The sequence below is a fragment of the Crocodylus siamensis genome, chromosome 2 (genome assembly GCF_052110815.1).
Source record: "Crocodylus siamensis isolate JL-2025a chromosome 2, ASM5211081v1, whole genome shotgun sequence".
Classification (NCBI taxonomy): domain Eukaryota; kingdom Metazoa; phylum Chordata; order Crocodylia; family Crocodylidae; genus Crocodylus; species Crocodylus siamensis.
This window is the reverse complement of record NC_143396.1, coordinates 191,396,403-191,409,706: the sequence shown is the minus strand read 5'-3', so window position 1 is coordinate 191,409,706 and position 13,304 is coordinate 191,396,403. Positions and strand designations below refer to the sequence as shown.

Genomic DNA, 13,304 nt, shown 5'->3' with positions numbered 1-13,304 from the left:
TTTTAATCTCTGAATACCAAGGGCTGCTCTGTTCCCTTCCTTTTCCTGTATGTCAAGGGTGACCATTATCTTCACAGCTATTTTGAAGTAAGGCAAACTTATCTGCTAAGTTCAAACCATTATTAAAATACACTCATCTAATGGGGACTTGAGGTTTGAAGCATAGATACCATTAGATGGTGCTGTAGCTGCATTCATAAACTCTGCAGTATCTCAGTTTGTTTTCTGGCCTGTGGTGTTAGGAATTTCTTTATGAAAAAAAAACAAAAAACCCAAACAAAAAACAAAAATCCCCAATCTTAAGGCTTTAACCAAGACATCCTGCCCGCATTGAGCCAGTCAGGATTTAAACTTTAACCTGAACCATGGCCCAGGAAATCCTTCAACATAAATAACCTTGGAAACTGCCATGACCGTTTTTTGGAACGGGTTCCCTCTATAAATCTCTTACTGTGTTGTGCAATGTTGAGGTTTGAAGTTGTTTCTCTGATTAATTGTGGCAAAAAATAAACTCGCGGGATCGCTCCAAGCTCTGACACATTTCAGCCCAGATTAGAGCATGTTAGGAAAGGCCTTGAAGTCCTCTAAACAGCCCTGGCTAGCATTTTGAGATGTAGGTTCTGCTTGTTTGAGAGGCTTTTGGGATCTAGGTTGGCTGCGAACAAACTGCCTTTGATTAATGGCTTAATGCCCCCCTTTCTGCACTGTGAGGCTAGGAAAAGCAAGACGAATCATTTCGCTCTTCACAAAAATCATAGGGTTGGGAGCAACCTCAGAAGCGCATCTAGTCTGACCCCCACCAGGTACCCCTCAGAGCAGGACCATCCCCAACTACATCATCTCTTGTTATGGGGGGGGGGAGAAAGGTGGACAAAAGAAAAAATAAAGTCTTATAGAATAGTGTTTATTTTTGTTTGGCAGTTACCCAGGGAGGACAGCCCATACATTCTCCACAGCTTTCATCAGACCGAATGCAAGAGACCAAATAAAAAAAAAGGGGGGGGGGGAAATAAGGAGTTTCACACGCACCAGGTTTGACATTCACACGGGGGGGAATACAATGCTTTTAAAATGCCCTTATGCAATATATATATATATTTATTTATTTATTTAGATATATTTATATTTATGTCATCGTATAAAAATAATTTTTTTTTAAAGAAGATAAAAAAAAAAAAACCCAAGGGACTGGAGACACAGACACAGTCACCTCTTAAATACCGACGTTTCTCTCCTCCACACCCCGCACACGCAGACTTGCACACACACACACACACACGCACGCACGCACCCGCGGACAGTAACCAGCCGACCACGTCCCATTGCACGTTTCCTCTCGCGACATTCAAGTATGTGGCGGCCCCGCGGGGCCGCGCTCAGGTCCCAGTGTCCTGCCGGGCGCGGGCGGGAGAGTGCGGCCCGTCCCGGCGGCGGCGGCTCGTGCCTATGTCCTGGGCCCGGGGGCGGGCGGGCGGGGCAGCGAGCGCCGGCGGCGGCGGCCGTAGCCCTGCGGGCTGATCTTGCTGGCGGGCGCCGCGCCGTCCTTCTCCTTGTCGGTGAGCTGGTAGATCTGGTGCGCCAGCTGCTGCACCGTGCACGTCCCGAAGCGGCAGCCCATGCGCATGGCTTGGAAGTGCGGGAAGCTGCCGAGGTTGTGGCGGTAGCGCTTCACGCGGATGTGGGCGGCCTCCCGGCTGCTGCTGCAAGGGCGAGGGGGCGCGGTGAGAGCGGGCCGGGGGCGCCCCGAGCCCGCCCCCCTGCACCGGCTCCCGCGGCACGCGCCTGCGGCTTCCCCGCTCCCTCCCCCGCCGCGCCCGGGGCCTCACCTGAGATGCCACAGCCCGGCCTCCTCCTTCACGTCCTCGGGCCGCACCAAGGGCTGCACGGCGGCCGGACCGGCCGGGGCGGGGGCAGCCGGCACGTCCCGCTTGGCCCGCGACAGCGCCCAGCGAGCCCACCTGAGAGGAAGCAGCGCACGGCCGTCAGCCCCGCATCGCAGCCCGCATCCCCCCAGCACAGCCCTGATCCCATTCCTCCCCGCCCAGCCTGGACCCCCTCAGCCCGGGGCCCCTCCAGCCCAGCCTGGCCCTAATTCCCTTCCACCACCCCCACAACCTAATCTGGATCCCCTCAGCCTCCCAGATCCCCCTAGTCAAGCCCGGCCCCCATTCCCTCCCCACCCCACCCCACCCCACCTCCAGCCTGGATCCCCTCAGCCCCCCCACCCAGGTCCCCTCCAGCCGAGCCCGGCCCTGATCCCCCAACCCAGCGCAGATCCCCTCAGCCCAGTCTAGCCTGGATCTCCCCCAGTCTGGATCCCCCCGCCAAGCCCGGACAGCAGCGGGGACACTCACTTTCTCCTGAAGGCTGAAGCGACGTCGAGGCTGGCGGCATCGGCCCCCAGGAAGGTGGCGGAGCCCAGGTAGAGCAGCGCGACGTGGAGCAGCTTCATCGCGGCGGCCGGGACCTGGCGGGGGCGGGCGGGACAAGGGGTGAGACACGGGGACGGGCTCGGCTCGCAGCCCCCGGTGCGGGGGGCAAGGCTCATGTTTGCTCTGCCATCGATCGCCGGGTCCACAGGGCAGGAGCGGGGCAGACAGCCCGCGGGGGGACCGGGGTTGTTACTAGTACCCCCCACCCCGGGCTTGCAGCAGCCCCCTCCTCCCTCCAGGCTGCAGCTCTGCCCCGGGCAGCCCCCCGGGCTTGGCTGGGCGCTGATGCCCGGAGTCAGTGCCAAGAGACAGCTCCTCAAGCTCCAGCCCCGCCAGGAGAAAAGCCCCTTTCTCCAGCCCCCGCGCAGAAAGGCTCGTACCTGCTGGTGCTGATAATCCCAGAGAGCAAAGTTGCTGGCAGCCGCGGAGCCCAACGCCACAGGTGGAGTTTGTGCAGGAAGGTTTTGCAGAGAGCCCAGGAAAAACTCAAGTCTCCCTTGTGCCACAGGAGGAACCACTGACTGGCCGGCGCTCAGCTTCGCCCTCTTATAGCGGGGGAAGTGGGCGGCGCGTCTGCCCCTCCCCCCCAGCGGGGCTTCGAGGGGGGGCAGCCAAGGCGAGGGGAAATGTACGATTAGCAAAGACAGGGCGGGGGTGGGCGTTTGGTCTGGGGATGTGCTGCAGGCTTGGCTGAGCCCAGGGGTCTGGACGGGACGCGAGGGCAGAAGCAGGCTGCCAGTGCCTACCTGCGGGGCTGCCCCAGCGGCGCAGGGGATCGCTCGCTCTCTGCCTACTAGCCAGACCCGATCCCTTGCAACAGCCAAACAGCTCTGGGAATAACAAAATGTGTAAAAAGGTGAAACATGGATTATAGAGAATCATTTCACTAGAACCAGGCTTTTTACTAACTAAAGTGAGGAGAAGATCATCCGAAGTCATTTTTTCTGACTCCACTTTCTGGGGTAGTAGCGATCGTCTTAGCGTCGGCTGCAATACACATTACACACACGTATATACATCCACATACACGCACACATGCGGAGATACACCTAGGCATGTGTATACATCCACATACACCCACATATATATTGCACATGCATAATATACATATACATACACACACCTATACATGCATACATACACATATCCATGTATATGCATCCACATACACGCACACACATACATATGCATGCATACATATACATCTACATACACATATATACACACACACATGCACACACATACACATTGATATATATATATACGGCCATACACACACATATATACAGGTATATGCATACACACACGTATACATATGTATGCCTACACATATACACACGCACACCCTTACATATATACATATACCTGAAGAGGTGTGTGTATAGACAGCTGACACTCCGAAGTTTAAATATTACTGTTAGACTAGAGACAGTCCAAAATAACAAAAATACCGTGGGGGAATTTTTGCTTAGGGGGAAAGCTGCCCCGAACCATTTGACTCGGATCTTCCTACACTTACACTTATCCTGTGCTTAACTTCACTACTGTGAATAAGGAGGATGGTGAAATTGTGCACGTGTGTTGCCGGTGTCGGGGCTTTTGCCCGCGTTCCCTGAATACCTCTTTTTACAATACCGTGATACATAGCTCTTGTGAAGGTTACAGCTGTTTTCTCTCTCCGATTTGAACAGAGGACGCTGTAGTCTGCTCCAGACTGAACCAGCCCTAGCCTAGCTGATGCAATGCAAATTCTTTAGACCGGTACGGACACTTCCCAAGGAGATCCCTGCTGTCCCGCTGCCTTTGCTATGGAGACGTAGTCAAGGGGAGACCCTGGATTCAACCCCCGGAATATTTCATTCACGCTTCTGCTCATAGGATTATTCAAGAACTGTGGGTGTGCGTATGATGCTGTCTCCCGCGGTTACCCAGCCCTGCCTCCTGCCTGGGGGGAGTGCGGCAGGTCTGGCACGTGGGAGAGATCTGCGGGTGAAGACTTCCCCTGGAATGCAGGTGACTCACCGTGTTCCTTCCCTGGCGAGAACCAGCCGAGTGTCTGATACTTATCTTTGAAAAGTCATGCTGAACTGGGAGCCGCGACTGATTAATTTACTGCTTTGCAACTTCGAATGAGTTCTTTCTGTTATCAGGCCAAACTTGTAGGGGGGCTTTTCAGCTGTTTATCATTACATTTATAATTCACTTCAAATATGTGTTTGACAGTCCCTGAATTATTCTGTGTCTCCATCTCTCCCGACTGCTTGTTACATTTCTTCGAGTTCGGATCGCCTTTCTTTTCTAAAGCCTGCGATGGACTTTACTCCAGGCTCTTCACTCGCGCTCACCCATTTTTGGCAAAGGGGAGGGTGTTAGGTGGGCTGCCGCAGGTGATTTGCAGAAGCGTTTCTCCATTTCCAGAGAAACAATTACCGCCGATCGCTTCTTCTAGGGAAAGAGACAGAGCTGTCACTATAGCAAAAACACATGCATATCTTTCTGGAGGAAAACAAGTGGGAACTTTCCACTCTGGCATTTTTATGGCTTAGTCCTGCTTACACACTGGGCAGCTTTACTCAGAGCAGGGGTCCCAATGCCTTTTGTACAAACTACCTTCCAGAGCAGCGGTAAATAATGTAGTTAAAGGTTAAGCAGAGAGAGAGGGGCATGGAGAAATATATCACACGTGCACCGTTTTCACACGGGTTTGTGCCACAGGCAAGACTATACTAAGACTTTGAGAAGCTAATGTATTTTAAAGGTGTAATTTATGCAACTAAGGTTCAAGTGCCTGGCAGCTTTCCGCTTAAAACTTTCCCTAATCAGGAGTAAATACATCCTGAACCAGATCTTACCTTTGCTGAGTCAGACGACAGGATTTTATGCAATGGCCATTGTTCTAGTCAAATATCCCCTGGAGTGCCAGTACATGAGACACTTAGGAAAAACCTGGAAAATCCCTGATCAAAGACTTTGGGCCAAAAGGCAAAGTATGTTCTGCCTATTCTTAGCAGAAACAATACGGTTCTCCATCCTACTTTTTCTTTGGTACACCCGACAGAGTGCCATGCTGGAAGTCTGTTGAGTACAACCTTCATTCCGGTGCTGTGTAATTAAGTGCTTTCATCCTAATAAGGGATTAAAGCTCGGTGCACAGGTTATCAACCCGGATACAGTTTCTTGCCAATGTGTTTTGTGAAGAGGGTTTCACAGGTAAAACTGGTTGTAAATCTAACAAAAACATTGTTTTCTTAATTCAGTTGTTTTTGTTCTATTTGAGCATACATCGTTTAAAAACGACGTATAACCACTGCATTTGCACGGTGAGATAATGGTGCCTTTCCAGTTGTTCAGATTATTTTTTACACAGCCAAGTTATTTACTGTTTGAAAAACAGGCACAAAATTTTCCCTGGGGTTTATTCATAAAATATAATTGTGAGACACTGTCTCACTACAATACGATTTGTGTTTCCTGGGAGATGTCCATTCTTATGTGGATACTAACTCCTAGTAATTGGGAAATTGGTAGGGTGGGGAAACTAGTGCCAGGCTATCTGTCTGGAAGCCTGGAATTTTAATCTTGGTCCTGTTTCTAATTTGCTGTTGACCTTGGGCAAGTTACTTCACCCCTTTGTGTCTCAGCTTTCCCACATGCATATTGAGCTTTACAACATGTACCTTCTTTGGAGAAAGATTGTGAGGATTAGTTATTGTTTGTACAGCACTTTAAACAGGTAGCTCTGAAGAGGAGAGTTTCCCTAAACTCTCCGCGCATCAATGGGAAAAAAAAATCTTTCAGGCAAACTTTCATGTTCTTTATGCAAGATCTTTCCTTAAAGTCAGTTGGGACTACAGACCTTGTCAAGTATGGATTGATCCCTAACATCTCAGACCCTTCCTAGCTTGCAACTGAATTAAAGCATGCATGAATCTAAGTATTGTATGACACATACGATGTAAAATGCCAGCCAAATGTAACATGTACAGCTCTTGCTTTCAGCCCCCTCCCCTTGAATGACTCTGGACCATAATATTCAAAATTGTCCAATGATTTTGGATGCCTCTATTTTTGGATGCCTCAAAGGGAGCTGATTTTTCAAAAAGTACTCAAAAATTGGGGCCCCCAAAATAACTCTGGATTCTTTTGAAAAGTTAGGCCAAAGTCTATAGTTTACTTGTGATGTTTAGAATGAAGATACCCAGATTTCTATGAGCCCTTTTAATACTGAAAAATAGCAGGATGAAACCCACCTCCTCTCAGGAAGGAAAGATTATTTTGTTGTAACCCAGGTGGTATTCCAAGATGTACCCCCTTGACAATTGAAGGCATAGGAGCAGGTGCACAAGTGCTGTGGGAGGTATAGGGACCCTCCTCCCCCTATAGAGCAGAGCCAGACCACCAGTGGGGACTTTACTGTTTTCTCATTAAAAGGTATATGGTTGTGGGAACATAACATGTATAAACCAGGGGGTATAGGGGATACTACAACACCCCGAGGGGGCAGGATTCAATAAAGATTAGGCACTTACCATCAATCATACACATTCATCCAGTTGACAAAAGACAGGTTTAACAAAATATAAAACACAAACAGCAGAACAAACAATACTGGTTGGCAAAATATAAAATGCACAAAATACAAAATGAGAAATAACAAGGAATATAGGGCCTAGGTACCTGAAGGGAGGAAAGAGGGAAAATATAATGACCCCTTTTCCACACCAGCAAGAATTCCCCCTAGTTGCTTCACTCATCCCAGCAGGGACTTGAACTCAGACTTCCCATATAGTAAACAGAAACTCTGCCACACAGCTACCAGTACTGGTACTAGGCTCAGCTGCTAGGGACTTTGACCTTCCAGAAGCCCTGGCCTCACATTGCGCTCCCTGACCTCTTGCTGAAGGAGCTAGAACAGAGATGGGAACCTCTCAGGTCACTGCTCAGCTTCTTGCTGGAGCTAGGCAACCTTTCCTGCTGGCTGCAGCCTCTCATACAGAATCCTGGAGCCCAGAGGGAGCCTCTCCAGCCAGCTGCACACTGTGCTGCTGAGGGTCCAACTGTGGCCTGCAGGTCCCACTTCTTTGGGTTCTTCTGGGGCAACTGCTGCTAGCCCAGGTCTTTGAAACTCCTTCCTCATGGTTCCTCGCTGCACTGCCCCTTTTATCCCCCTCCAGGTGGGCCAATCAGGGGACATGGAGGGTGAGTCTCTGGGGCCTGATCGGTGAGGAAAGGGAATCCCAAACCCTCCAGTCATCTTTTACCCTTTCAAAACACCTGGGCCAAATCATTACTAGCTAGCCCATCACATCATCATTGGGAGATTGGCCTGGGAATTCAGGTTCAAGTCTCTTCCTCCATGGTTGGAGGCAAGTCTCTGATCTTTGTGTGTCTTGGTCCAAATGGAAGTAAGGAATTGTGAGAGGATTAGTTCCTAAATATTTCTTAGCTGCTCAACTACATTGGTATGGTTGCACAGACAGGGTGTGGTTCAAAGTGAATTAAAGGTAGTGTGCTTTTTCTTTTTTGTTTGATTATGTAAGCTAGGGGTGGGCAATTATTTTGGGCAGAGGCCACTTACTGAGTTTTGGCAAGCCATCGAAAGCCGCATGACAGGCAGCCAGGGGCAGATGAATATTAATTTTCTAAATTTTTTAGGGGCCCGTGGGCCTGAAAGAATGGCCCGGTGGGCTGCATCTAGCCCCTGGGCTGCATTTTGCCCACCCCTGATGTAAGCAGTGCTGTCTTTGTCCCAGACTTCTACAGTTTCATAAAGGAATCATGCTTTAGCTAGGTGTGTCTCAAAAAAGACCTAGTAATGGTGAGATATGGCTGGTAACAGTGCTGGTGATTCAGTAAGTAGTATTCTTGTCCCTTAAGTCTACAGTGAGTTAATGCCCAAGCAACATTAGAGACCCTCTCCTGTTAAAAGTGCTCTCTGAAATTAGATACGGAAGTGAGATCCTGATATTTGTTATTACATATTCCATGCCACTGCTTGAAAGAGCTGAGAATGTAATCCTTAAAACCTGGTTACATTCCAAATTAGGTAATTACACTCTGCTTATGGCATTTAAGCTGCAGTGCAACTTTAGTTGTATACAGAATTCCTCAGTTCCCCTTGTAAATTGTTCTGTTCTCTTTGGGGCACACTCTGAATAGCTGCTCTTTCACCCTAAGAGTGACTGCATTGAGTCTGCCAGCTTCTTCACCTCACGAGGATTCTGTGTGACTTCATTCATATTTTCATTACTTATGTTCCACTCCAGTAATTCTTTCAATCCAATGATCTCAGTGTTTTCGCATTATAAGACTTTAAACCGCTACATTTCAGACTACTTCTGTGGGGTTCAGTTAGAAAAGTCTCGGGGAAACATGGTCTTAAAATTCTGATCATTAGTTTCAAAAATGGATCCTTTCAAACCATGCTAGCCTCTGGGAACCAAATGACTCCACACAGAACCTGCTCTGGGAATAGGAAAGGACTCAGAACTCGTGGTAGAGGTGATAGCTTTTTCAGACCAACTCGATTTTTGCAACAAAAAAGTCTTTTAATTGCAAACTTTTGGGCACAACCACCCTTCATCAGGCATTGGAAAAAAGATTGTAAAGCTTCTCCTAGGTAGATATGAAAGTTCATATTTCATAGGAGAGTTAAAGGTGTGAATATAAAGCTGTGGATATAAAGTGTTCCCAGTTTACATTGAATTGGTTTCTCCGCCGTTGAGAGAGATTAATACAAGATGCTGCCCTCTACTGGGAAGTAACGAGGGAGAAGATCCAAATGGGTTCATGGGGCTTGGTATCTCAGGAAAATGTTGCTTCTAATTATTTATGACTCTTCGAAATGTGCAGCGTAGTTAAGTTATTCGGTGTGGGCGACAAGGCAAATCATGCTCCTTTACGCAACCGCGATCCTTTCCCTCCCTTTCCTTGCCGTGGAGTAAGTGGAAACCCCGTGAGTAAAGCGGTGAATGTAAACAGCGCCTGTTACTTGTGGCTTCAGCTCTCCCCACTATTGCCACGTAATTGATGGCTGTTTTTCCCCCCTCGTACTGTAAATCAGGATTGGGATGCACGTGGGAGCTTATCACGCTGGTTTCTGGCACAGTGCATCAAAACCCCGGCATGTCGGGCGCGTTGCCTATCTGCATCATCTTGGCAGCTGCTGGGGGAGCTTGCAGGGAGAACAAAAGGTGTCGCTCCCATGTACAGACTATATATAGCGATGTCCCACATAGCCCGAGGGCTCCTGGAGGGGACATTTCTCCTCAGTGGGGAGGGGGATCCAGTAAGGGACGGATCAAGGAGGGGGAGGCAGGAGAGACATGTTGGGGGAGGGACACTCTCTCTCTCTCTCTCTCTCTCTCTGTGTCATCCCCTCCCCCAGTCACGTTTAAAGCGATGACCCGGAGAGTGGATGGAGACGGACTTCCTCAGTGGTAGCCGATAGAAGGAGCAATGGGCTCAAGTTGCAGCAAGGGAAGCTTAGGTTGGATATTAGGGAAAACTTTCTCACTAGGAGGTTATTGAAATACTGAAACAGGCTTCTCGGAGGGGCGGTGCAATCTCCATCCTTGACAGAGAGCCGGAGAAACAAAGCGGTGGCTGGGCGGAGGGAGCTGGGACAGCCCTGCTCTGAGCAGGGTCCCTTCCAACCTCCTCGTCTGATCCCTGAGTCCACGACACCCGCGGGCGACTTTGACTTCCTGCTGGGGGGGCGAGAGCTCCACTGCCTCTCCCGGAAAGCGTCAGGTCTCCAGTTTGTAGCCGTTTTGGTCTAGAGGAAAAGACCATCAGGACTCATAGTACAGAGGATATCTTTGGTCGAACAGAGATCCTCTCTCCTACGAGTCCCGATTGCCTTGTCCCGGAAAGCGAGCCGCACGCAGGGGAGGGCCCACAGCTGGCAAGCGCGGGTGGCCCCATGGCCGGCTGCGGCAGCGACACGTCCGGGCCGTGGGGGGCTCCCTCTGTGCCCTGCCCTGCCCTGTGCGCCCGCCCCACGTCTCCCCGCGGACTCGCGCTGCCTCGAAGGCGGCGCCCGGGCAAGGAGGGCCGGGGCCCGCAGGGCGGGGATGCGCGACGCCGCTCCCCCTACTCCCGTGCAGGGCGGCACGTCGCCAGCGCTCGGCGGCCGCGGGAAACAGGATCCCGCCTCCGCACCAAGGGGCCCCGCCTGCCCTTGCTTTTTGAGCGCCCTCACAACGTGCCCCAACGCCGCCCACAGCCGGGGCCCGGGAGGCCCCGGGCACCTGGCTCAGCGCGGGGATGACATCAAAGCGTTCCTTTCGACGTCAGCGGGGCAACGTCACAGCTCCATGGGGGTGGGGAGGAGGACCACGGTGTTTTAGGGGTGGGGGGTGCAAGCCACGGTGTTTGGAGGAGGTAGGAAGGAGACGTCACTTTTCCGGGGTACACGTCACGCTTTTGGGGGAAGTAGGGAGACGTCACGCTTTCCTGGGGAGCACGTCATGGTGTTTTGGGCACGTAGGGACGAGACGTCACGTTTCCAGGGTACACGTCAGTTTTTTGGGGGGAGGTAGGAAGACGTCACGGTTTTCTGGGGAGCACGTCATGGTGTTTTGGGGAGGTAGGACGGAGGAGGTACGGCGGAGGCGTCACTTTTCGGGGGTGTGGGGAGCGCGTCACGGTGTTTTGGGGGCGCAGGGGGGAATGTCACGCTTTGCGGGGCATGCGGAGGACGTCACAGCATTCTGGGGGTGCAAGCAAGACGTCACAGCCTAGCGGAGATGTCACGGCGCTAGCACACGGCGCCCGCTGCCGCGGCTGGGGTAGAGCGGCCCGGCCCCGCGGGGTCACAGTGCGGCGGGCGCGGGCCGCGCAGGCGCACAGCGCGCCCGGGCCTCCAACATGGCGGCGGCGCTGCGGGCCGCCCCGCGGCGGCGGCGGGAGCCGGGGGGATGCTGAGCGCCCGGCGGCGGGGGCAGGAGCAGCGGCGGGGGCGGCGGCGGGCGGTGCTCCCCAGCCATGGCCCGGCTGGCCGACTACTTCATCGTGGTGGGCTATGACCACGAGAAGGCGGGTAGGTGTGGCTGGCGCTGCGTCCCCTCCCCCTGCTCCCGGCGTGGACACACAGCCCTTCCCCCGGGGTAACATGGGTCCGCGGCCGCCTGAGGCTCGGCTGCGGCCCCAGCTGCCGGCCGGGCTTTGTCTTCCCTTGTGCAGGGAGGGAGGGGTGTGAGGCTTCCCCGGCTCCCTGTCTCCTCTTCCTGCCTCTCGGCCTGCGGGGTGGATGTATGTGTGTCCGTCCAAATTTGGCCCTCAGGCACGTCTGAGCCAATGCTGGTGGATGTCAGGGAGGGGCTGGGGCAGGGGGTGGTTACACCCTGCGCACGCCTCCTGCGCACGCTCCCTTGCCAGGGTGCGGCACAGGCGGGAGGCAAGGTTCCTTGGGTAAATCCGTTATTTTTCATTAGACCAACTAAAATGGTTGGGAAGATTCTTCTTTGCAAACTTCCAGGCATAAATTTTACCCTTCGTCAGGCTGAGGAAGCATCTGCAGTTGGTCTGTGCAGGAGGCCTGTATGCGTGTGAGAGAGCCAGTGGATGAAAATGCAAACTGAGTCAGCCAATGGCTCTGGCTTCTTTTCTATCCCATCCAGGAAGAGCAGTGACCAAGTGCAGATGCTTCCTCAGCCTGACAAAGGATATTTGTACCTCAAAGCTTGCAAAGAAGAATTTTTCCAGCTATTTTAGTCAGTCTGATAAAAGATACTGAAAGAACTTTGTCTGCCTATGTCCTTTGACCACCACAGCTCCAACCTCTGCTCCAGAAACAAATGCAGGACCCGGAGCAGGTCGGGGGGCGGGGGGGGCAGAGCTGGCAGCTAGAAGCAGAGCAGCCAGATTGGCAGGGGAAGGGGATCAGAGTGGGGTTTGAGGCTGATTTGTGGTCCCCGCTGCTCCTGCTGCTGTCAGACAAGGATGCTGGGCTAGATGGACCGCTGCTCTGACCCTGTGTGGCACTTCTGTTCTTGTGCAACAAAACGTTAAGTCTAGGTTCACAGGGACCTCCCTAGAAACCAGCTGGGGCCATCGCCTTTTCTGCTGGGGGTGAGCAGTTACTACCACCTGCAGAGGTGATGTTGGCAATGCATAGAGGGGGAACTAGCCGCTTGAGTCTTGTCAGGCAGAAGGCAGGGCAGGGATTAGAGAAATTAACTCATTCAGATGGGCATAAGCATCTGGCGGCAACAGCCTACTTCATCAGGTGCTATGAAAGATGCTTTGTAGCGTCTGACAAAGTAGGCTGTTGATGCCAAAAGCTTATGCATGGCTGATGATGATATAGTGTAGGTAGCAGGGTGGTGTGTTGCAAGCTCTTAGGGAAGGCTGCATTTGCAACTGATTGACAAAGCAAAGATGATTTTCCTTGTCTGGTCAATGAAAGGGAGGTAGCGTTTTTAGTTATCATTTCACAAGCATCAGGAAATGCTTGTTTGTGGGTTTTTTTTACTTAATTGCAGTATCGGTGTCTCCAGACTGTAGTGTTGACATTTTCTTTTGATATTGCTGAACAGACTTTCAACTCGTGCGTTACGTACAAGGGTGTTGATGGTCATCTGGTGCATTAATACCCATACTTTTCAGTGGATATTTTTGGACTTAGCTGTTAACCGCACCTTGTCCTTAAGAGGGATTTTAGGATGTTAAATGCCCTTTAATTAATTCCTTTGTCTACATCTAGCAAGCCTTTTTTAATCTTTTACTTAAATTAACTTTCTTAGATTTTCTGAAGGAAACAGTTACTCCATAGTTTCTAGCTTTATGCATTGGAGAAGTCTAAATAGCAGCTGTATTATCTTTTCTCTCTTTCTTCTTTAAATATAAGAAAAGTATAAAATCCAGATG

The 13,304-nt window shown here is 51.5% G+C and overlaps 2 protein-coding genes across 5 annotated transcripts in view; one reads left to right on the top strand and one right to left on the bottom strand.

Moving 5' to 3' along the window:
- Positions 1-888: 888 nt before the first annotated feature.
- Positions 889-2,942, bottom strand: ADM (adrenomedullin). Of its 2 annotated transcripts, none has more exons than XM_090032686.1 (4): positions 2,813-2,942; positions 2,355-2,467; positions 1,827-1,958; positions 889-1,700 (listed from the first exon to the last, which is right to left on the bottom strand). In XM_090032686.1, exons 2-4 carry the CDS (start codon positions 2,450-2,452, stop codon positions 1,445-1,447), a joined length of 486 nt encoding a protein of 161 aa, XP_089888812.1. In that variant the 5' UTR covers positions 2,453-2,467; positions 2,813-2,942; the 3' UTR covers positions 889-1,444. The 2 variants fall into 2 exon arrangements, with proteins under 2 accessions (XP_089888812.1, XP_089888813.1); XM_090032687.1 differs by having other exon boundaries at positions 889-1,697.
- Positions 2,943-11,276: 8,334 nt separating this feature from the next.
- The window catches only part of SBF2 (SET binding factor 2), a 491,808-nt gene continuing 489,780 nt past the window's right edge, over positions 11,277-13,304 (top strand). For all 3 annotated transcript variants that reach the window (XM_090032682.1, XM_090032680.1, XM_090032679.1), the window contains exon 1: positions 11,277-11,475. In XM_090032682.1, the coding sequence (XP_089888808.1) occupies positions 11,421-11,475 (55 nt within the window). In that variant the 5' untranslated portion in view covers positions 11,277-11,420. The remainder of the gene's footprint in view (positions 11,476-13,304) is intronic.

Excerpts from the sequence above, each read along its gene's own strand:
- ADM (XM_090032686.1), bottom strand. The coding sequence starts at position 2,452 with ATGAAGCTGCTCCACGTCGCGCTGCTCTACCTGGGCTCCGCCACCTTC. Across the intron at positions 1,959-2,354 it reads GCTTCAGCCTTCAGGAGAAA|GTGGGCTCGCTGGGCGCTGT; the intron begins GTGAGTGTCCCC and ends GCTTCCTCTCAG. Across the intron at positions 1,701-1,826 it reads GCCGGGCTGTGGCATCTCAG|CAGCAGCCGGGAGGCCGCCC; the intron begins GTGAGGCCCCGG and ends TCGCCCTTGCAG.